Raw genomic sequence first — 22,552 nt, 5'->3', positions numbered from 1 at the left:
GAGTGAGCGTGAGAGATTGAATCTCTAAATAAATCGAAAAGTTAAACTAAAACACACATTTAAACTACATTTTTATCTAATTCTTATTAGGCTTCTTACTTTCTAGTTAAGAAAATGTCGATTCCCGCGAAGGAAAAATGTAAATTCCGCCAATATGCTTGCCATCTTAATTCATGAATGTGTGCTAGCTGTTTTCGCTGCTGATGTTTTCTCTGGTGGTTAATTCTCTTTCGCTCTCTGGTTCGTTTTATGAAATGCCATTCAGGGATGGCACAATCACTTTGACTCAATTCACATTCATTTGACAGTACCGTCTCAGTCATGCAGAATGAATAAGTTATATATGGGACGATTGAAAACTAGTTATTTTCTACAACTGTTCTGAATAAAGCATTGCTGTATCTTTTGTATTTACGGTGCTACAATGCTAGTACCTCTTTAGTGACTAAGTGAACGCTCATTTAGTCATTAACGAGTTACTAGCATTGTAGCGCCGTAACTACAAAAGATACAGCAAAACCTTATTTGGCAAAATTGTAGATAATAACTAATTCTACAAATATGCCATAAAAAACTTTGTCAAATTTTGCTTGGCTGAGACGGTACTGTCAAATGAATGTGAATTGAATCAAAGTGATCGTGCGATCCCTGGCTGTGGAAGAATTAGGCAAAATGCTCACAGCTGAGTTTGGTTCACATCACATAGCAACAGAGACATCGCGTATAATAGCGAGAGAAATTCATATGTGAGTTCGGCGCTTCTGATCAAGGTTGAAATTTCATGGTGCTTGAAATCTCGTTGAGTTTTTTGCTGCTATGAATTTTTCAACACTGCGTTGACGGATGATGTTCAACACTGACTCATACTGTTTTGATTCATAAAATGTGTACTGATTAAAATACTATCAATTCAAACTTGCCGCCTTGTGTGTTAATTGTGCATTTGAAAAGTTTGTGCGTGCAGAATAATGCCTCTATTTTACATTACTTACATTACTATACATTTACTTCAGTTTTAAAATCGCGACTAAATAAGAGATCATAGCATCAAAATTTTGTTCGCGAAAATCTCGTACATTGACTTAACGAAATCGTTGAAAACGGCCTAATCAATTGCCACAAACATAATAAAAATGATTAAAGAACGTTTGATATAGGAGATCTTGGAGAAATAGAAAGCCGGAAATTACAGTGACGACACAGAATGTGGCCAGCACATTCAAATGGAACGCTAATCTCTCTGTTCGAGTCTCTCTTGTGATTACCCCTGACCTTATTTGGCCATTGCCTCCGTTCGAGAAGTCGCAAACAAGCCGACAGTATCGTCTACAATCGTGCATCAAACCGAGTATAAAGTCGGGCTGTCGAATTATAAGAGGTTACTTACTTACTTAAGAGCCTTGTCGTCCTAAGACAAAGCCTGTTGAACAAAGTTTCTCTAATCTACTCGGTTGTGTGTTACCGGCGCTCTCCAATTCCTTGGACATCGAGTACTCTCCGTCAGATCTCGCTCCACCTGATCTAAACATCTTGCTCGCTGCGCTTCTGGCCGTCTTTTCCTACTGGATTTGAGGCAAACACCATCTTTGCAGGGTAGTTGTCCAGCATTCTTGCAACATACCTGCCCACCGTATCCGTCCAGCTTTAGCTACCTTTTGGATACTGGGTTCGCCATAGAGCTGCGCGAGTTCATGGTTCATCCTCCGCCTCCATACTCCGTTCTCCTGTACGCCACCGAAGATCGTTCTTAGCACTCGTCGTTCGAAAACTCCAAGCATTCGCTAGTCCTCCTCGAGCATTTTCCATTTTCGTGCCCGTAGAGAAGAACCGGTCTATTGAGCGTCTTGTGCAGGATATACTTTATACGGGGGCTTAGTTTGCTGGACCGCAATTGCTTGTGAAGCCCAAAGTAAGCACGACTTCCGCTGATGATACGCCTCCGAATCTCACGACTGGAGTCATTGTCCGCCATTACCAGTAAGCCAAGGTAGACAAATTCGTCAATTACCTCAAACTCATCGCCGTTGATCATTATACTACTACCAAAGCGGCGTCGGTCGGCCTCGGTTCCGGCACGTACTTTGTTCTAGACGTATTTACCTTCAACTCAATCTTTTCTGCTTCGAGCTTTAGTACTGGCACAGACAAACAGACAAGACACTCGCGTTAATTCCATCGTCCATTCAAAAACAACTTATTTTTCAAAAAAGCATGTTTCGCAACATATCCACACCGCGGCGCTCGAGTGTTGCTTCGAGTTTCCAGTATAAAACCATACAAATGTAAAAAACCTACAGTATAAAACCCTGCAAATGAAAGCTACTCCGCAACATGCATAACAGAGGGCACTAGTGTGCAAGTAAAATGTGTAGGACGATGGTTTTTGAAGAATTTTCTTCTATGTGTCATGTCAGTTCGTCAGTGGTACTGGTGTACTGTTCAGCCGTCACCACAGATGTTCTTCCGATAATATCCATGTCATCGGTAAAGCAGACAAATCGAATAGATTTGTTGGAGATCATGCCACTCGTGTTGAAATTCGCTCGGTTCATAACACCTTGTAGCGCTATGTTGAACAGCCGTCACCTTGACGAAGCCCCCTGTGTGGTGCGAATGAACTTGACAATCCACCTGAAATCCGAACACAGTACTGTGTACCATCCATCGTAGATTTTCTCGTAGACCGATGATGAACGACGAAACCTACGTCAAGGCAGACGGCTTTCTTCGCAGTAGCTCCATTTCGCAACCGTAAGGGAAAAGATGGCAGACGTTTTCAAGCATATAAAACTGTCGAATTTCGTTAAGAAATATCTGTTTTAGCAGACTATCTATACCTATGGCTTGGAAAGCCACAGGCTCATTGCATCCGGGTCCTCTAACAAATTTACGTAAACGAGTGCCTGAGAAATGTTCGATACGTGTTGGCTATGCAGAACCTACACGGAAAGAAATCTGATTCCGATACCATGAATAAAGTCATGAAATCATGAAACTTGATTTGCTGTCAAATCATGAATGAACTGCCATATCAGGCAGCGCAAAATCATGAATAATAGTTCATGATTTTTCGTTGTGTTATACTGTACAGAGTTCGTGATATCATGATTATTATTCATGGTGTATTTTCATAAAACATAAGCTAGAAATCTGAAATCATAAGTCATTTTGCTCGTTTTGGAGAATAAATTTTTATCCGTGTGATGGCAGAAGAACGAAAGGCGCGGAAATTCGAATTCCGTCAACTGGTAGATTATCTGAATAGTTTTTTTCATTCTTTAGTATGATGGTAAAAAAACGACTGCTTGTTTTTGTTTGAAAATTGGGTTGGCTTTTGGTCACGGGTTGCGTATAACAAGATTTATTTTCGGTTTAGAGTCGACGCTTCGAGTGGTATCTCTTCTTCATCAGGACATCTATTGATTAACAAAAACTTTCACAAATTTATACTTCTGCAACATTGATTACAGGTAACTGCTCAAAAAAAGACGAGTGCCCTTCTGGAGCACAACATCCCCCCACCCGCACATGCTGAAAACCGTATATTTCAATTAATAAATTGAGCTTCAACTTTCCGGACCGAAAGAGATCTTTTAGACATTATGCTCCAGAAATATCTCTTCTATGTAACATTTCGAACTACGTTAAAAGATTTTAACAATACAAATTCATTAACATATTTCATTCATTATTCATTTTACAATGTTGTAAGGGGCGTCACTCGAAAAGATGAACTTAGTTAGTCTTATTAGTCCAATTAAATATTAATTATGGTATTTGTGTTATCTGTTCATTTAACTAAATTGCCACATTCCCCATATTAATTTTAACCTAATGCCGTTTTAAGTGAAACAATTTTTCACATCCCCACTTTTTATTTCTGAATTTGTACCGTTAATACCGGCAACACTGCAGCTCAGATGCTAGAGATAAGACCGCACCACACCGAATCACTATACCGCCGCTGCCACCCACCCTGCTGAGCTGAATTAATCAAATATCAACAAAAATTATAATTTTATTATTAATTATGTGTGAAGTGATCGTAGTTTCACGAGCGGCAAAACAAATTGAAATCATTTTCTCCCCCCGTCGTCATCGTCGTCGGTATTCGCTGCCCGGCAGCCAGCGGCAGCTGCTTTCCACTCATTAAATCGATATAATATTCAAGCTTTTCGTGCTGGTTGCCTCCGCTGCGGTCCACCACCGCCGCCACACTATTGTGACCGGGGAAAAGCCTGCAACTGTCAAAACTAAACCGCGCGAGTTACGTACGATGGAAGCGGAGTTGAGCTGTAAAAAGTGGATTTTTAAATTAAGGCTATTACTATAATCGAATTAGCCTACGAGGCCTACGTGTGTTTGGTATACGCGGGAAACAAAGTGTGGGTGAGAGCAGAACGACACACTGCGCTGGTTGGCCTCCAGCATGGATGGTGGTTCTTGAAAGTTGAAACTATTTGCTCGGCTTTTTAGTTGCACAAAAAGGCAATTACTGTTTCACGGGCTTGACTCGCTAATTATGAGCACGTTGTTCTATAATTTCCATACAGCACTCCTCAGCTTAAACAACGATCAACGAAGGGAAAGCCCTTTCGCGGCACATATGAACTACTTTCTTTCAGATTCAAGCAAAAGTGAGGGAATACGAACGTAAAATTAAAACACCAAAGGAACTGAACCCCCGATAGTAACGTAGCAAGAGCCATGTGTTGCAGAACATATAACTAACCTCAAATTACTCATAATTTGCCTGCCAAGCTAGCACACATCGGCTTTCGCTAACTGGAATCGCGTGTTCGGTAAAGGTTTGCCCCGGCAGTCAGCCTGTCTGTGAATGCAACACAAAAACACGTAAGAAGGCACGATTGGGGAAGCAATCCAGCGAATCTGATTTCGAAGAACGCCAAAGTAGCTATTTATGATTAAAAACTTTTCCGTCGGTACGAACACTCCGCCGTACAATTTTCGGTGGTTATTTATTAGCGTGAAAAAGCGCTTTCCCCTTCTGAAAACCAGGCGAAATAAAAAAAACAAAATCGTTTTTGGGGAAAACTGCAACATTTGGTGCGCCGGCAAACTTCGGGGAAATTTTGACAAATTAATTACCTCCTGCGCTTTGCCTTGCTTCGTATACCTACATGTAGTTAGGCAGGGAAAATAAAAGTGCTCAGAAAGTTCTGTAATTAAATCGCGTCAAAATGTTTGCAAGGCTCTTCGGGAAGGGAAACATAGTAATTATTGTCATGCATTCCGGTGTTTTTTGGGTTGATTTAGTGGATTGCTTTGTATGCAAAATTGTTAGCTTGAGTGAAGTTAGATTAACGTAGCAAGTAGTAGTTTAGAATAATAACAATAACAAAATAGAGCAAGTCAGAATCCAATATCGCTAACAATCTTATTATCTTTTCTCTTTCTTTCCACTTCAGGAGACAGCAGCGATGCTACGGATCTGAGCGCCTCCCCGGTGGGTCACATCAAAGTTTGCGATCAGCAGCAGATGCTCGCCAAAACGGCTCCGCTAGCGAACCAATACCTGGGCAGTCCATCGCCGGATAAATTCCAGCAGCTTGCAAACTATCAGAACCACATCAAAAACCTCGACTTTGCTGCCTCGCTGGATCCATCCGGACTGGCGGCTGCTGCCGGTCATCACCAGTCGCATCACCATCCGGGAGTTCTGCACCCCGGACACAACACGTTGCCTTCCCATGCCGAGCTGGAGTACATGAAGTCACTGAAGGAGAACAACAAGTACTTCATCGATCGTAACTACCGGGCATCGCTAGCGGGATATGGTAGCAATAAGTACGGAGGTGGCGGAGGAGGACCTGGCAGTGAGGATGGAAACAGCACCGTGAATGATTACGAAGATGAACTTTCCTCCCCGACGACGGGTGCTCTAAAACGTAAGTACTCGGACAACGATGATCACCTTCTGGATGGAGGAAGCGGAGGCGCTGGCAGTGGTCCCGATAGCAACCCAGTCGAAGGCTCCATTAGCAAATATAGCAAACTGCATGACTCAGCCGATAAATCAATTAAGGCTAATAGTTTCGATTATATGAAAAATTTCGATGATCTACGAGCACGACAAGCGGCGGCTTTCGACGCCGAGCAGCACCTTCAGCAGCAACAGCAGCAGCTTCAACACCATCATCAACAGCAGCAACTACATCAGCAAACGCTCCATCATCACCATCAACAGCAACAGCATCAGCAGCAGCATAACGTTCAATCCCAGCATCCTCTCCAGCAGCAGCAGCAGCAATCACAACCTTCCTCCCATGTGCCTCAGCTGCCCGCGGGCTCGTCGATACACGGCACGGTGCTGCCCGAACATAGACCTGATGATTATAGGCTCGGGTCTGCATCTGGACCTGGCGGTGGTGGTGGTGGCGGCGGAGGCGTTGGTGGTGGAGGAGGAGGCGGAGGTTCAGGCGGTCAAGAAAGCCAGGACAAGCTAGGTGGTGAGGACGGTGGCATTAGCTATGCGTCCAGCGAGGAGATGAATCAAACGACGCCCAGCGAACAGGGCGAGAAGATGGGCTCCGGAAGCGATGACGAGGGTGAGTAATTCATTTGCACTACCGTCCGCGGAAGCTACTTTAGTTAATTTTTGGTCAAGATTTAGGCACATTTTTAGTTTTGGATGGTGTTCGGTATGAGTTAATTAAGAATTACTAGTTGTCAAGTTTAAATACGTTAAACAAATATATTTTGTTGTAACCTCCGACGTTTTTCAATTTTTAGAGAATGAGTATTTCTCTATACTAAAATTAAAATGCATTGAACTCTGACATATACAAATTTTTCTCACAAAATATATTCGTGATATATAAGAATAAATCTGTTTTACTCGTATTAGAACCTTAGACATAAGCCATGCTTTGGAAAAAAATAAGCAAACTAGTCCTTCAAAATCTTTTATATAGTAAACGGTAACATCTTATTCCACGTAACAAGTAAACAATAATATTCGCAATGAAACAATTTTTCCTTTTGATTTTTTAATGTAACAACAGTTATTATTATTATTATTATTCTATATTTTAGAGGTTTTCAGGCATATTTTAGAGACCTCTTTGTAACAACACGTCGTGTGTTAGAAGACTGTCATTAAAAAAAATATACCTGTCCCTTCATTATAAAGATCAAGACTCAAAGAGGAGGTTTTATTGGCATTTCAACTTCATGTAGGGTATATTAATTCTTTGACGGCATAACTGCTGTAAATAAGCATCCAAAATTGTCTTCGTATTTTTCTTGTCAGTAATCAACTGCAATTAAACTTTATCAGCATTTTGAGAGTGTTAGCAGTAAAGTAGCCGTATATTTAGCTTACATAGTTCATAAGTAGTATTTGAGGTAACTCAGTTGTGCACTATGGTCAAAAGGTTTAGGTGTGTACATTATTTTGTCACTAAACCAATGCATTTGGAGCTGTTAAAATTTGAACTTCCTTCCGTTGGCAATCAACGATTAGACAAGAAAACGTAACCATATTTCCTTTGAAAAAGGCCAAAACCAAAGGCCGAAACGTCAGGCAGTATAAAAAAGCCGTTTTCAATATAAAACTGATTGGAAAGCCGAAAATCCGCAATACAATATATGTACCTCAGTCGATCTTATCAGCATAAACGCAATGGCGAACATACAAGATAGCTTCTTCATGCATATGCAAATGCTTATTTCATTGCATTTGCAGTGTATCAGTATTGCTTATTGGTTACCTGAAATTTATTTTTTCAAACTAGCAAATCACCAATTATTATCAAAATGTTCGGGGACTTCGAACTAAGATGAATCAGCAGCAAGTTATTTTCTATCACCATAGAAACAGTGTAATCAACGAAGAAAATTTACTGTTGTCTGCATCCACTATCAAAGACCAACTAACTATTTAGAACACATCCCAAGCAACAATGTGAGTTTTATTGTACTCTTATGGCGGTTTTCATTACCTATTTTGGTCTTAAATACCATCATAAGAGTGTAATAAAACCCAAATTGTTACATGGGATATAGTCATCTTTTATCAAAGTCGCAATGTAAAATAACTTGAACCGTAATTTCGCTGTTGCTTATCGATGATCAAAACTTGTACGTATAAATTATTTGAGAGCTCTACGTTAAATCGGTAAAAACTATTACTTCTCTATTTAAGAAATTAGTAATTTCGTTATTTTCATTGTTTGTCGGAAATTTACGATGGCGGAAACTGTTTGAAATTATTATTGTGTGAAGATTTTGCACAAAAACCTTACAATATGAATTATTACCGAAAGGAGGTTGTTATAAATCAAAAATCGAAATTTGATAAAAATTCGAACTATTTTACTGTTATTTAGCTGGCTTTCCGTCTAATGACACATTCCAGCGTTACGGGACACAATTAGCAACCATTTTTACTGTGTAAATGGGCTCTTGTTCCACCAAATTTTTGGCAAACAGCTTGTAAAATTAGTGACTAAAGGGGACTTTACCTTCCAGTTGTATGCCAGGGATTTGGTTCAACAGGAACTGATTTGCGGGGTGGGCATAGTGTCCCGTAACGCTGGAATGTGTTTAATGACATGCCCTGATGGACGTAATTCCTCTGAATCACTTTCAGTTCAATCATCTTGCCCACTGTGTTCATGGTCGTGCTATTCCTACCAGATTTAAAGCAAATATCGTCGTCGTCGGACAACTGTCTAGCATTCTTCAAACATGACCGTTGTATTCCTCCAGCTTTAGCCACCTTTTGAATTGTGGAAAGGGAGAAAGTGTCTGATGAGAAGAATGATTACTTAGATAAACTGGAAAATTTCGATATAGACCAAAAATATATTGGGTTATGCACTGGCAGGTGAAGCTCACACCTACACTCTTTCGGTTGGTACCCGAATGTTTTACTCACTAAACTACTGCCGCCTGTTATATAAGGTTGTGTGATACCTAGCTTTTTCTATCATTCCCGTATACGCACCACAAACTCCTATGCGGCACTTTTTGAATCCTGAGTTAGTCAGACAGACTATGCCTTCTTATTTACTCCTCTCTCCTACGTGCTGCCCAAAATCGACGTGGGAAACCATCTCTTGAAAACTGCACGAACTCGCTGCTCTTTTCCGAACAAGAAAAGCAAACAAAAGCCGTAGCAATGGAGCTACATTCTAATTGAATTTGACCTTATGATTTTTTGTTTGCCAGACTGGCGACTAACGCCTGGTTAGTTAGGCCAATGTCGTATCGTATTCACATCAACTGGGAGGATACGCCTCTGTATCTCACGGTATCTCATGAGGTTCTTAGCTTTCATGCCATCACTTTCTAACCATACTATTTTCTCATTATTAGTAATACTGATATTTTTCTGGTTAGAATACGGAAAATAGGTGAAATCTTTTCTGATATGAATGAATTATAAACTATTGTCAAGCGGCAAAAATTATACTTTATAACCAAGTACTTGGAATATGTGCTCTATTTGCATTAATTAACTAGCTTTGCTGTTTTTACGCATTATTTTTTTGTAAAAAGATTTGGATCACTGCGATCATTATTTAGACCTAATGTGATATACGCAGTATTATTGCAAATTTAAAATGCGAAAAAAAGACAACGAAGAGACGACGAAAAGAGGACGCGTAAACGACAGAAATACGCATAAAGCATAAGATACGCATAAGCTACAAAAATGCTATGATGACGATAAAATGATAAACAGTATGCGAAAATACAATGAAAAATTGACAAAAAGACTAAAAAATACGGTTGAAACAACATGAAAATACGACGAAAAGAGGTCAAAACAACGACAAAATAATAAATTTAAAAAGCGTCAAAAGCGTAACAAAACATGCAAAATAAAGATGGCGAATATACGATAGAAAGATGGATAAAATGACGACGAAAAAACGCCAAACAACAACAAAAATGCCAAAAACAGACGTCAAAACACGATGAACAGGCAACGAAAAGACGATAACAAAGATAGCAAAAAAATCATGCCGAGATGACAAAAATACGACAAATAAATGTCATAAAGACGGCGAAAAGGCGTCAAACAGACAATAATAAGATGATGTAAAGACGACGAAAACACAACAAAAAAAAGAGTAAACAGACGACAATAAAACGATAAAAATGTAGCGAAAAGACATCGATCAACATCGAAATCATGACGAAAAACTGATGACAAGTAGGTCAAAAAAGTAACCAAAAAATCTACCAAAAAGGTCAAAAACGACAATTTAAAACAACGTGAAAATTTTAAATAGATACAGAAAAGACGATAAAAAGGTGACAAACCAGTGGAATGCTAAAAAAGACTTCAAATGACGATAAAACGACACCAATAGTGGCATTTAGAACGCTACACAAAAGAAGGTAAAAAATGGCAAATTGCTGAAAAGAGACAAAAAGGGATGTAAAGATGTCGGAAACTCGGATGTTAAAAACGAAAAACGAGTAGCAGGGGTTAAAAAGACAAAAAAGGAAACGACAGCAAAAGGTGACATACACTCACGTCTTTTTTTTTACACGGGGGATACGTGGCGTGTAAAAAACCTTTTAGAAAAAACCGCGTCAATTCGAAAAATGATGTAAGAACCATGTTAATTCAAAAATCATCGTAAAAAACCGCGTTTTTCAAAAATCATAAAACACGTGTGAAAAGAGACTTGAGTGTACTCTGTTATAACATGACGAAAAATCGAAAAATTAAAGACAAAACTGAAGGATGAAAGACGGAAAAAAGACGAAAGGTGAATAACGAAAGATCAAGAACTAACGTCGGGAGAAGGCGTCCATGAATAATTTAGATATACCTCCTGGTATGAGCATGGAAATTCTCGTTGACGATCTCTTGATGTCATGTTATGAGTAGCGGTTATCATGAGAGCTAGAGGAGGTTGCACCCTTCACTATGAGGGCTAGAGGAGGTTGGACGGTATGACTATTCATGAATTCACGATACCGTTTAGTGCTTCCAGCACACCTCCTGCCACACTGCGACGGATGCGCGACGTTAGGCATATGGACGTTAGGCATACGGACGTTAGACATAATAAATGATAGGCATAATGGGTAGTGAGTAAGGATAGTATATACCCAGTATTTGAGCAGGTCGAAGGTCGCAAATATTTTCTATGACATTCGATCATGTGTGTTTCGGTCATTTGTGATTCGGTCATCCGTGTTTCGACCATTCGGGCTACTACACTATTTATTATTTCATCCAGTTGAGTTTCGAACATTTGCGATACGGCCAGTTGTGTTTCGACCATTCATATGTAATCTGACACCCTATTATGCAATACATTTTTAAACTGGGTCGATTAGACTGCATACCATACATTATGCCTTCCGCATGACCATTTCTTATCGTCCATTATGCCAATCGTCCGTTATGCCTATCGTCCATTATACCTATTGTCCATAAGTGCACAACATCCCTTATACCTAACGTCCGTATGCCTATCATCCGTGTGCCTAAAGGGATACACTCCGTTACCATGTCGAACCATGGCGGTTCTTCACTCGAGCGCTCGAGCGCTCCCTTAAAAGTAAAGAGATCGGCAGTTCCACATCCCGAATTTTCAATCCATGGTCCGTTTTCATCGGGTTGGTCTATTCCAACTGATCCGGTCTGAAATTCCTTGTTCTTCGTTCTTTGTATTGAAATTTTCCTGGCACCGCCTCTCAGAAGGCATCAAACCCCTGTATCGCCGAAGAACCATCCTGCACAGCGCTGTTTAGAATCTCAAACTAGCACGAAAACGCTGATCGGCCGTCCTCTATATGAAGCTCAGACGCAGTTTTAAGCTGCTCCTAACATGGAGAACAGACCCTCAGATGTTCCAAAGAAAAAATATACTGCGTGTTTAGGTTTTTTGCATGAAAACTTACGCAATACGGATTTTTTTCCAATGATGTAACAGTCTGAAATTAATGAAATCAAATAATCAGCACTAGAACCAATTTCGAAATTCAAGATGGCAAATGATTGCATAATTTTGCATGAATGAATCCTTCAGTATAGATTTTTTGAAAAGCTTGATATACCTAACTGTACTGTAAGCTTTGCTCAACTTTTTTCTTCGGCCGGATTTATAGCTGAAATTTACCGAATCAAAGAGCTCAATCATATGGCCCATTAAGATAATGGACCGTATGAATAAAATAGTTTACTTTGCATCCTCCGTAAGGTTTACCCGGGAAAAGCAAAGGAAACTATTTTATTCATACGGACTAATAGGCTTTTTCTTGGAAAAAATCTCTATTGTGCTGTATACTAAAAAACAAAAGGGGAAAAATGGAAGGCACAAGAGGAGAAAGAAAAGTTCAAATGAGAAAAAAGAGGTTTGTGTCTTGCATTATGGGCATTTTTGTAACGGAAACAGATGTACAAGTGACTAGAAGACAAAAAAGGAATGGCCCCAAACAAGACCGTGTACTAAACCAGTTTGTATATATAGATTGCAGTGTAAGTTTGCAAACTTGTAGGCTTCTTTATTAGGGGTTTTTTGATGTAAAAATGTACCTCTAAGAATGATTTAATTTTGTGGGTTTTAAATGATGGAAAAATATATCTGATTTTGTTGCTTGTTCAATAACTTTCATGTGTTTCAGTTCGATTTCTGTGTGCATTCACTATTAAATTGTTAAATTGATAAAGTAGTCTCAAGCGCCACTAACAGCAACTCCTCTAGTAACAACTATTTCAATTACTACCCATATTTACTCCATTACAGGTGGCGAGGATGGTTGCTCGAAGAAGAAACACCGACGGAACCGGACCACCTTCACCACCTACCAGCTGCACGAGCTGGAACGAGCCTTCGAAAAGTCCCACTATCCGGATGTGTACTCGCGCGAGGAGCTGGCGATGAAGGTGAACCTGCCGGAAGTTCGCGTTCAGGTGAGTGAATCTGCTTCTTCCAGTTCGTGTCATGTCGATATCGATCGATTTTCTATACCACCACACATCAGAGCGGCGATTCCGGGGGGTGAAAATCGCGGGGAAATCGCGCAGGATGAATGGAAAGGATAAATTGGAAATTCACATATGAGCTGAGCAGTCATACGTAGGTGCACGACAGGAATGTACTTTTTCATGCTCCACTCTGCCAAGGCAGAAAGCAAATGTTTGGTTATTTATATGGTGGCAAAAGGATAAATGAGGGTCTGCGCTCCAGGTTTCATGAGTGAATATAGTTTGTTTAGGATTTACATACTTGATTTTACTGCCATGTATGGGCGTCATCGTCGGTTATTGCTATCGAAAGGTTAGATGGTAGGCAGAGCATAAATTGGCTTTTCGCTAGCAAACGATCGGATAATGGATAGAAAATAATATCAATTCAGGGGAGTTCTCATAACCCTCAATTCCGCTGAATAGTTTGCATCGTAAATATTGATTTATCGAGTTTTCTGATTGGTACCCCAACATTCCTAGTAACAACTCTCCAACAAAACTCTTCAAGTTGTGATTGACGGCGCCATCATCGCAACAAACCGACAGGGTGGTCTTACCACGTGAAACAGTTCTACGTAAACAGCGGGAGTGGATTTAATTCAAATATGTTAGGTCCAGAATGGAACCCCTTTGTCACAGACGCCTTTAAAACCTGTGCTCTCCTTAAAACCAAATCCCAAAACATGACACCCATCAGGAACTCAATCAACGCTGATCAATCCCGTTTCCTGCCAGCTGGAATGGGCCGGCCAGAGATAATTTAAATCGAAATTAATAGAAATTATAGTCTTCGCATCGTCAACAAAACAGAAATCCGCATGGAAAATCACATTAGACAAGCACCAGGTTTGGATTCGAAGCGATCTCCTGCAATGGTGCATCAAAACTCACCACCTCGACGGTCGGCTACCGTCGTGATGACAAGCTTGATGACGATGATGATGATGACGATGACAGTACGCCTCCCTTTTTGATGGTTTGTTTACTTTGCTCCGCATCCCTGCCTCCAGTATGAGCGCAAATCTAGTCGAAGCTGTGCACACCAGATCAAGCGCACAGAATCAAAGTGAAGAGGGTAAATTATCCTCTTCAGACCACACTTAATAATAGTCAGTCGCAGTTCATATAAATCCCGTCCGCCAACCCCTCGCTTCATCGGTCCAGCAGCGAGATCTCGCTGCAAATGACGGAGGAGTTTTCCGATGCTCGCTCGCTCGCTTGCAAAACCCAGAGCAGGGACGTAGGGCTACGAGGCTGTCGTAATTGAGTTTTCAATTTACCATCATATGAATACAATTATCGCATAGCTGGGGCGCGCACCCTTTCCCAGTCAGCAGCACAGCATAGGTACCTACATGCCAAGCTCGGCTCGGAGAAAGGCGGTTGGGCCGTCCGTTGATGGTGTTGTGATCAAAGCAACCCTCCATCGTCGGTTGACGGCCCGGCCCGACCGGCCGGCCGACTGGCTGGCTAGGTTATGTTGCCTTGTTATCCGCGCAGTTTGCCCCCGGAACGTCACTGTTAATTTGAGTCGTTCCACTGAGCTCAATCGCGTGCCAACGATAGACCACCGGGCAGGGGTGGGTGGCGACGAGAGGGTGGGCGGGATACGACGAGCAGTTATTAAAATTTGTTATAGTTGCGTTTTCGATTATTTCGGAACCGTTTGTTTTTCAGTCAACAGTGGGAAAATTGAACGCGTTTATCGGTTAAACTTCGTTTGTCGTTGTTTTTCCGTAGTGATAACAGACTCAATCATTTTGTCCACTTTGAGCTCACTGTGCCCATGCACACCCTCACCTAAATTATTTTCCATTTCCGGGTGTCGGGGTCTAGCGACCAAGTCGTCAAGTCAATGACGGTGGGTACCGGCTAAAAAGACCGTAAACTGTCATAATCGATTTTTAAACGCACAGAAGGGAGGGAGAAGCACTCGAGAGATGCTTCCAAACGCACTGAGGGTCGGCGCAACAATTCGAAGATTGCTTTTCTTCGGAAAATCACAACGGGATGCCGGATTGGTAACTTTGTTTACATCTGTCACATTTTGCTTTGTAACTTTCGACACAGGTCGGACAGATTGTCTAACCCGTCGCGAGTGATATCGCTTTGTTGTGATTCTCTTGGTGATTTTTTTTATTCAATTTGGCAGTCTAATTTTCCATTTTTCTATTAACTTGACTTTGTGATTTGATTGCATTACTAAACGCTGAATTGTTGCAAATGACAGTGAGGAAGAGAGGATAAAGTTAGCGTAAATTGAGTTTTAAACTTTGATGTTTGATTTAGTGAGCAATTTTCCGGTGTTTGAATAATGCGTGGAACAGAATTTTTTTTTTGGATAGTGGAATGAGAAGTTCCACGTCAGGCGGTATTGATTTTCCAGCAAAAAGGTGGCAAAGGTCACACGAAATTGAGTTCAAAGTAAAATCAGCAGCGTGTACGCCACGAACTTCAATCACGGTGATATATGTTGTATATTGATTTCATGTCAATATTGATTCACTGGAGTGTAGCACAGCGTACAAAGCGAGCAGAAAGATAGGCAGAATTGCAAATCGATTTGCTCACTTGCAAAATTGAAATGCACTGAGTGCACGCAATGCATCAACTACATAGCATAATCGGTGCAATAAGTTACTTGAACCGATTGCTTCTGAATCGAAACCAAACTAAATGATAGTCGTCATATCAAATGCAAAAGGAACACATTAATTTTCCTTCAATTCAAGGGTACATCCAGTTTGGATTGCCACGAGTTGAACTACTTGACACCACGCGTCCCCATTTGCTTTGACATTCGCTACACATGAGCGAGAAAGTAAGGGGGTAACTTTTCCAATTTTCCTCAAACCGCCGCCACTATTTATTACAATGCCGTGTGAAGATATAATTCAATTTCCCACAGCCGCGAGATTGCAAAATCAAATCATCCAAGCCGACAGCTGCGGCGTCCGACCCGTTGTTTTGTGCCACCTGGTTGGTAGGTAATCACAAATTTGAAACTTTTCAAAAAGTCATTTAAATTTCGGGACAACACCGCTAAACGGTTCGGTTACGGTGCTGGCGAACGAAACACGCCTTTAACTGGCTGGCTGACTGACTGACTGTTCGTCGCTCGAATGACAAATGTCATCGAATCATGCGAAAATATGACTTTTGAAGTCGAAGCCAGCCAGCGTAGCAGCAGCAGCGGGAGGTCGGTGCCGCCAAATAAACAAATGTTATTTATTTCCTCCACGCTTCGCCTGGCCTGGTCGATCCCGGCATACCGAGCATATGTACTTCGCCGAGACGCCAAGCAACGTGAAAGTTGACACCTGTAAAATGGGTTTTGTCTTCTTTCGGAACCTGTCAAATTAGTGCCAAAGGACAAACCGTATAGTCAGATCGCCAGGTGGTACCAGAGAGGGGTTACAAGTTAATTACTTTTCGTTTGCATTTGGGAATGGGAACGGGAACGTGCAAAGGAATGGATCCTAATCGTGAAGATTGTCGTCACCTTGTACGATGGCAGATAATAGTAGCGTGTAGCGTGCGCTAATTGGTTCCGCTCGATAATGATGTCTTTCGGTTCGATTTCGATCGCGTGCGTGATTGATAAAGGCAGTTCCGAGGGAAAACACAAAACAATTCTACACGGAACAACGATGGAGAACGGTGGTGCTCTTTCCATGTAATCCGATTTGAAAATAGAAGGAAGATAGAACGGAACGGGATTTGCTTTCTCAGTGGAGATGTTGCACGTCAATATGACAGCGCATCTTGACTCGTCCCCAGCACCGTAATACTTGGGTAGGATTTTGTCTATCGAATGGCAGATTACAATTAGCTGGGCTGTCACTGTCACGTGCTGGTAAGATTTTAGTGGGGCGCCGGGAGGATAGTACAGGTTGAAGGTTTCTTGCTGATGTAGCCACGTACTATTTTTGACCTTGTCAAATATTTCGTTTGGTAATTTATTTTGAAATGGATGACAATAGCACGGTGTTCAAAATACCGTTATTAAACAATAAAATAAACCATTTGAAGGGCAAATGCCAGTTGGTTTGTATTGCTATCCTACACCTCTGAGCTAATTTAAAAAAAAACGTTCGACGAAATTTTTGAGTTACGCCCTTTTGAAATTTTAAAGGGTAGATTGCTCATATAAAGTAAATGGAAATCTTCAATGACACTTGCAAAATGAACGTAAATCACAGCCGGTATTGATTTTTTATGCAACATATGCCCATTGGTGACCATTTTAGGAGTTTTACGGTGTATTGGGTAAATGGCCAGTACCGAACATGAACAGAAACTTATCATGCAACACCTCAAATTACGCCAGAATTTAAAAACCATATCAATCGAAGTCAGATCAACTACTTAGTACTACATTGGTTATATCTGGACAAGTTCTAGACACTTCCGGGAACAGCCAGGCAAGTGACTAGTTTCGTCCATAAACAAAAACTTATCGTGCGACACCTTAAATCACACCAGATTTCACTAACTAGACCAATGGAAGCCCAATCTGCTACCTAGGGTCAGGTTTGGTCATATCTGGACATGTTTGGGTGACTCCGGGAACCCCTAGGGAAGTCAATAACACAATGTGGGATATATTTGATAATAAAACCATGTCCGGAATGGGCTCTTGTGGTTCTAGGTACTCAATTTGGCATACATGGATCTACTTTAAAGTTTTAGTGTGATTTAAGGTGTCGTATGATGAGTTCTTGTTCATCTTCAAAACTGGTCATTTCTTAAAGGTTCCCGGGGTCATCCAAATACGTCCAGATATGATTAAACCTGACCCTAGATAGCAGATTCGACTTACATTGATCTAGTTATTGAATTCTAGTGTGATTTAAGGTGTCGCACGATAAGTTTTTGATCATGATCATTCCATCGTGTATGTAAAAAGCACTCATTTTTCAAAATAGCATGTTTCGCAGCATGGCCACACGGCAGCGCTCAGCTGTAGCTTCGAGTTTTCAGTATAAAACTGTACTAATGTGAAACCCTATAGTTTAAAGCCCTAAAAATATAAGTTACTCCGTAACATGCATAACACAGCTTGTTAGTGTTACAAGCAAAATAAGTTGGACGATGATTTTTAAAGGATTTTATTCTATGTGTCATTTCAGTTCGCCAGTGGTTTTATTTTTTTATATTAATGCCACTGTAGGGCTGCGATACCGATATTTTAGTAGTGCTGTAGGCTTGCGACCCACCGGGATAGCAGCCATATAGTAAAGTTCATACAAAAGATTCAGCAATATTATAAACCAGTGGTTCCCAACCTTTTATGTTCCCGAACCCCGTGGCAGAATTCCGTATGTACCCTTCTAAATGCTAAATGACAATAACCAAGTTAACAAAACCCCAACTTTTTCGATTTATGGGATCTGTTTAGAATAGCTATGCCTACTAGTCTGTGCTAATATAATTTATGTTTCCTTTTATTGTTCAAACTTAAACATGAGAAATGTTCAAGACGATAGAAATAATTAGAATGATTGAAGAATGAAGCCCTGCAACTTGCATTCATTCGTGGGACTTAAAACGCTTAAATATTTACAGTGTTGCAAAACCGTGGTACAATTTTCGCACACACGCGTACTCATTCTAACGAACACGCCGGCATAAGCATTCCTTTCGGACTCTCGCTCTTATTTATCCATGCACTGCGACGAGTTTTTGCGAGTGCGAGTGTGCCTACATGTGTAGGTATGCACCGTTTGGCTCCGAGCAGCATTTATCACAAGTCTGCCTCACGTGCAGCTGATTTCTCACGAGTTATTTGACTCGTGAGTAAGCTATGCAGTAAGATAATATGAGGCTGTGCTTTCGCGAGTGTGTACGTACCAGAATGTCTGCACACAGCAGCGGCAGCTATTTGTTTTACGCTTGCGTGAGTGATGAATTCTGTGCCACTCATACTTGCTCGCGTGAGAGTATGCATTGTTGACTTCTCGCTCGATTCGCATCATTTTCCTCACTTATCACTTCTCATTTCTCTTTTTTTTTGTTTTTCGTAAAGTGTAAATGTGTTTTTATCTCATTTCTCACTTCTTACTTTTCATTTCTCACTTATCGCATCTCATTTCTCACTTCTCACTTTCCGCTTACCTCTTCTCACTTACCCAGTCCAACTAATACTACTCACTTCTCATTATTCGCCTCTCACTATTCGCGACACATTTCTTATTACTCACTTCTAACTACTTATGTCGCATTATCGAATTATTAGTCAAATTTAGTTTAGTCCCGAATCGCAAAAAAGCGGACATTAGCAATTGGGTAAAAACGCATAATTTTTCAAGGGTGGTGCCTTTCGAGAAGTTTATTAATAAAATCGCGTCTTTCTGCGCTATTAGGGTGACCATGGATTCACCTATAATGGTGATTTTAAATAAGGCCATTGCAAATCATTTTCAAAGTTTTTGTCGTCCCCTTGGAAATTGGCTTGAAAAATCGGGAGGCAAAAAAATAATTTGTAGGATATGAGTTAAATTTTTTTTATAAAATCATTTGTCTGTGGGTTCTACAGCTTGAAAAACTCGAAAAATGAGTGTACGAGTTGAGTTAACGCTTCTAGCACGAAATAGGAATGGATGTTCAAACAGTGGAATTTCCGAAACTCGGTCAAAAAATTTCTTTCGTTTTTGTCTTTTTGTTCGTAGATTTTTCCATGAAAAATAACTACGTATTTATTAAAAGCAAGAATAGATTTGGTTTTCACGTTTAAACTTTAAGTAAAAAATGCTTGAAATCCATATTTTTTTGCTCGATTAAAAAATTCTCTTTGTTTTTTTTTCTCCCCCCCCCTTCAGTGGCCCAACACCGGAGGGACAAAAACTTTTTTAAATATTTGTAATGGCCTAATTTCAAAAAAAAAAAGTTCTTCCAAAACGTTACAGAACATAATCAATTAAGCAACTTTGCTGAATATAATAGCTATCTATCTCTTACTGGTTGCGAAATATAATGATGTGCTTGAAAAGAGCACTTAAAAGTCAATTCTGCTCAATGACTTTGCACAGGATTTTTTCATTGCTTTCAAACGCCTTACAAAGTTACTCAGTATGTTAAAATACACATTTTCTCTGAAGAATGTTTTTCACTAAGATGCTTATTTAATGAGTTATAAAGTATTTCATCAAAAATTAACACAATCAAAAATCATTTTTCTAATAGGGTAGTTGATCCAATAGTTGTGGTAGTACCAATAGTTGCGCTACTATTCATTATTAATGCATATTTTCGTCACCGTAGCATTTAGATAAAACAATTACATTCATTATATAAAACAGGTTTTTAGAAGTATTGCTAGTTAGACTACACCATTTAAAATTAAAGCATTATTTGCTAAAATGCCAATTTTCCAAAATCTATCGCGCAGTTGGAGCGCACAACTATAGGCGCTCATCTTTAGTTTTGCTACGATGTTTTTTCACTTAGCAACCTAGCAATGTATATGGAATAACACAATTAAAGGAACATCAAACTTAATTAAGGAAACATTAGCGCAACTGTTGGTACAATATAATTGAACCGTAAAATTCATTTTTTCTTTATAAAGCTTCTCGTACAACGAAAGCAATTGTCTTGCCTTGTGACAAATACCTTGTATTTGATAAATTTATATCCCACAAGCATTAATTGAAGCATATACCTCAATAAACATGCAAAATGAAGTTATATTGTGCTTAGTGGCGCAACTAATGGATCATCTACCCTAATTTTTTCGAGGATGGCTCGGAGATCTCCTGATGGAAATATTTTTTATGGACAAAATATAGTCATCTAATAGTTGTGTAGTTTGCGCGAAGCTGCCTGAAATTGATTTATTTTGAATAGTGAGATTTTTTTATATACAGGCTGTTAAGTAGCTTAGTGCAGATATTTCAGGAGGTAGTAGAGAATCACATATGCGTCCAGCCATGTCCGTCGCACGTGGTGATTTAGCGTGCTATGCGTGATGTATGAGTTTGTGCAGTTTTCAGATACTGCTTCAACTCAACTCAAAATCATGCGTTTAGAATTAAATTGCAACGAAACTTAAAGAGATAGACGTTTTACATCAAAGAACGAATTGGAGAATGGTATCAGAGCTTAAAGTTGGTGAATAAAAGCAATCAGTTTATTACACCTTTTTAGGAGAAATTCGTTAAAAACGCCATGGGAAACGCTTATTTCAAAGATTTTTGCTTCTGAAGGTTACTACATTGTATGAAGTAGAAAGTTAAGACCAGTTTTCAGTACAAAACTTTCGCAGCTTTCGAATGAAAGTAGAAGAATTGAGCTAGCTAGCATAGTTTTTGCACCAGAGACCATAGAGTGTAAAAATATCTGCACTTAGCTACCTAACACCCTGTGTATATATTTTACAACTCATTAAATATGTGTCCTAGCGACAAGTAGTCTTCAGAGAAAATATGTATTCCAATAAACTGAATAACTGTGCAGGGCATATGGTAGCAATGAAAAAATCCTGTGCTAAGTTATTGAGCATAATTGACTTTTAACTGCTCTTTTTAAGCACATCATTATATTTCGCAACCAGTAAGAGATAGATAGTTACTATATTCAGCAAAGTTGCTTATTTTAGTATGTTCTGCAACTTTTTAGAGGATTTTTTTTAAATTATATACCAAAAACATTGTATCACCCTTATAGGTGAATTCACGGTCATGGTCTAATCGCGCAGAAAGATGCGCTATATTTTATTAATAAACTTCTCTAAAACACCAGCCTTGAGAAATTACGTATTTTTTACCCAATTGCTAATGTCGGTTTCTTGCGATTCTGGACCACTGTGCGCCGGTTACGACCCACCACAGAAACGCATTGCAAAATATGAGAATATAAAGCCCGTTTTTGGGGCATTCAAACCGAACAAGCGATGGTCTTTTGCGTCAATATTTACAAAATATTTATTGGATTTTAATAATTTTTTGTGCACTAGCAAGGAAAATAACCTAAAAATAAAAAATAAGAAAACTTATCCAATTTAATTATACTATGTGTATTTTATTCACGACAGATACGTATTTCGCCTACGACTTGCAGGCTTCCTCAGTGTCTGTTTTCGAACTTCGAACTTCGAGGAAGCCTGCAAGTCGTAGGCGAAATACGTATCTGTCGTGAAAAAAATACACATAGTAGAATTAAATTGGATAAGTTTTCTTATTTTTTATTTTTAGGTTTCATATTCTACTAAGACGCTCCAAAAACTTCAGTCAAGGAAAATAAATTCAAATTCCAATAACCAATTCTTTTTCCTGCAAGGCTTCAATCATTTTGCGAGAGGTGAATTCGAGCTGGCCAATGTTACATTCGGGCTAGTGGTTTTCGGACTAGTTACGTTCGAACTAATGTTATAGAATCCACTATTACTTGTCACAAGCATAACAAGAAATTCGAATTCCTTTACTATCTTGTTCGAATTATTCCCCATCTACAGTCAGTCCGTCATCATGGGTCACACACAATTATGGGTCTTCTTAGCTTTATGATGCATTATACTAATACAATATACTAATTGATTGATAAACTTTTTACACATAAGTAGCACTAATAATTTGATCAATCATTTGG

At 39.7% G+C, this 22,552-nt stretch overlaps 1 protein-coding gene across 1 annotated transcript in view; it reads left to right on the top strand.

The window, feature by feature from the left end:
• LOC128734978 (retinal homeobox protein Rx) overlaps nt 1–22,552 on the top strand; it is a 108,974-nt gene that overhangs the window by 30,502 nt on the left and 55,920 nt on the right. The window contains exons 3-4 of the mRNA XM_053829401.1: nt 5,430–6,569; nt 12,741–12,907. Of these exons, the coding sequence (XP_053685376.1) occupies nt 5,430–6,569; nt 12,741–12,907 (1,307 nt within the window). The remainder of the gene's footprint in view (nt 1–5,429; nt 6,570–12,740; nt 12,908–22,552) is intronic.

Source organism: Sabethes cyaneus, chromosome 2 (assembly GCF_943734655.1).
Source record: "Sabethes cyaneus chromosome 2, idSabCyanKW18_F2, whole genome shotgun sequence".
Lineage (NCBI taxonomy): Eukaryota > Metazoa > Arthropoda > Insecta > Diptera > Culicidae > Sabethes > Sabethes cyaneus.
The sequence above is the reverse complement of the archived record's forward strand: the minus strand, read 5'-3'. Positions and strand labels throughout refer to the sequence as shown.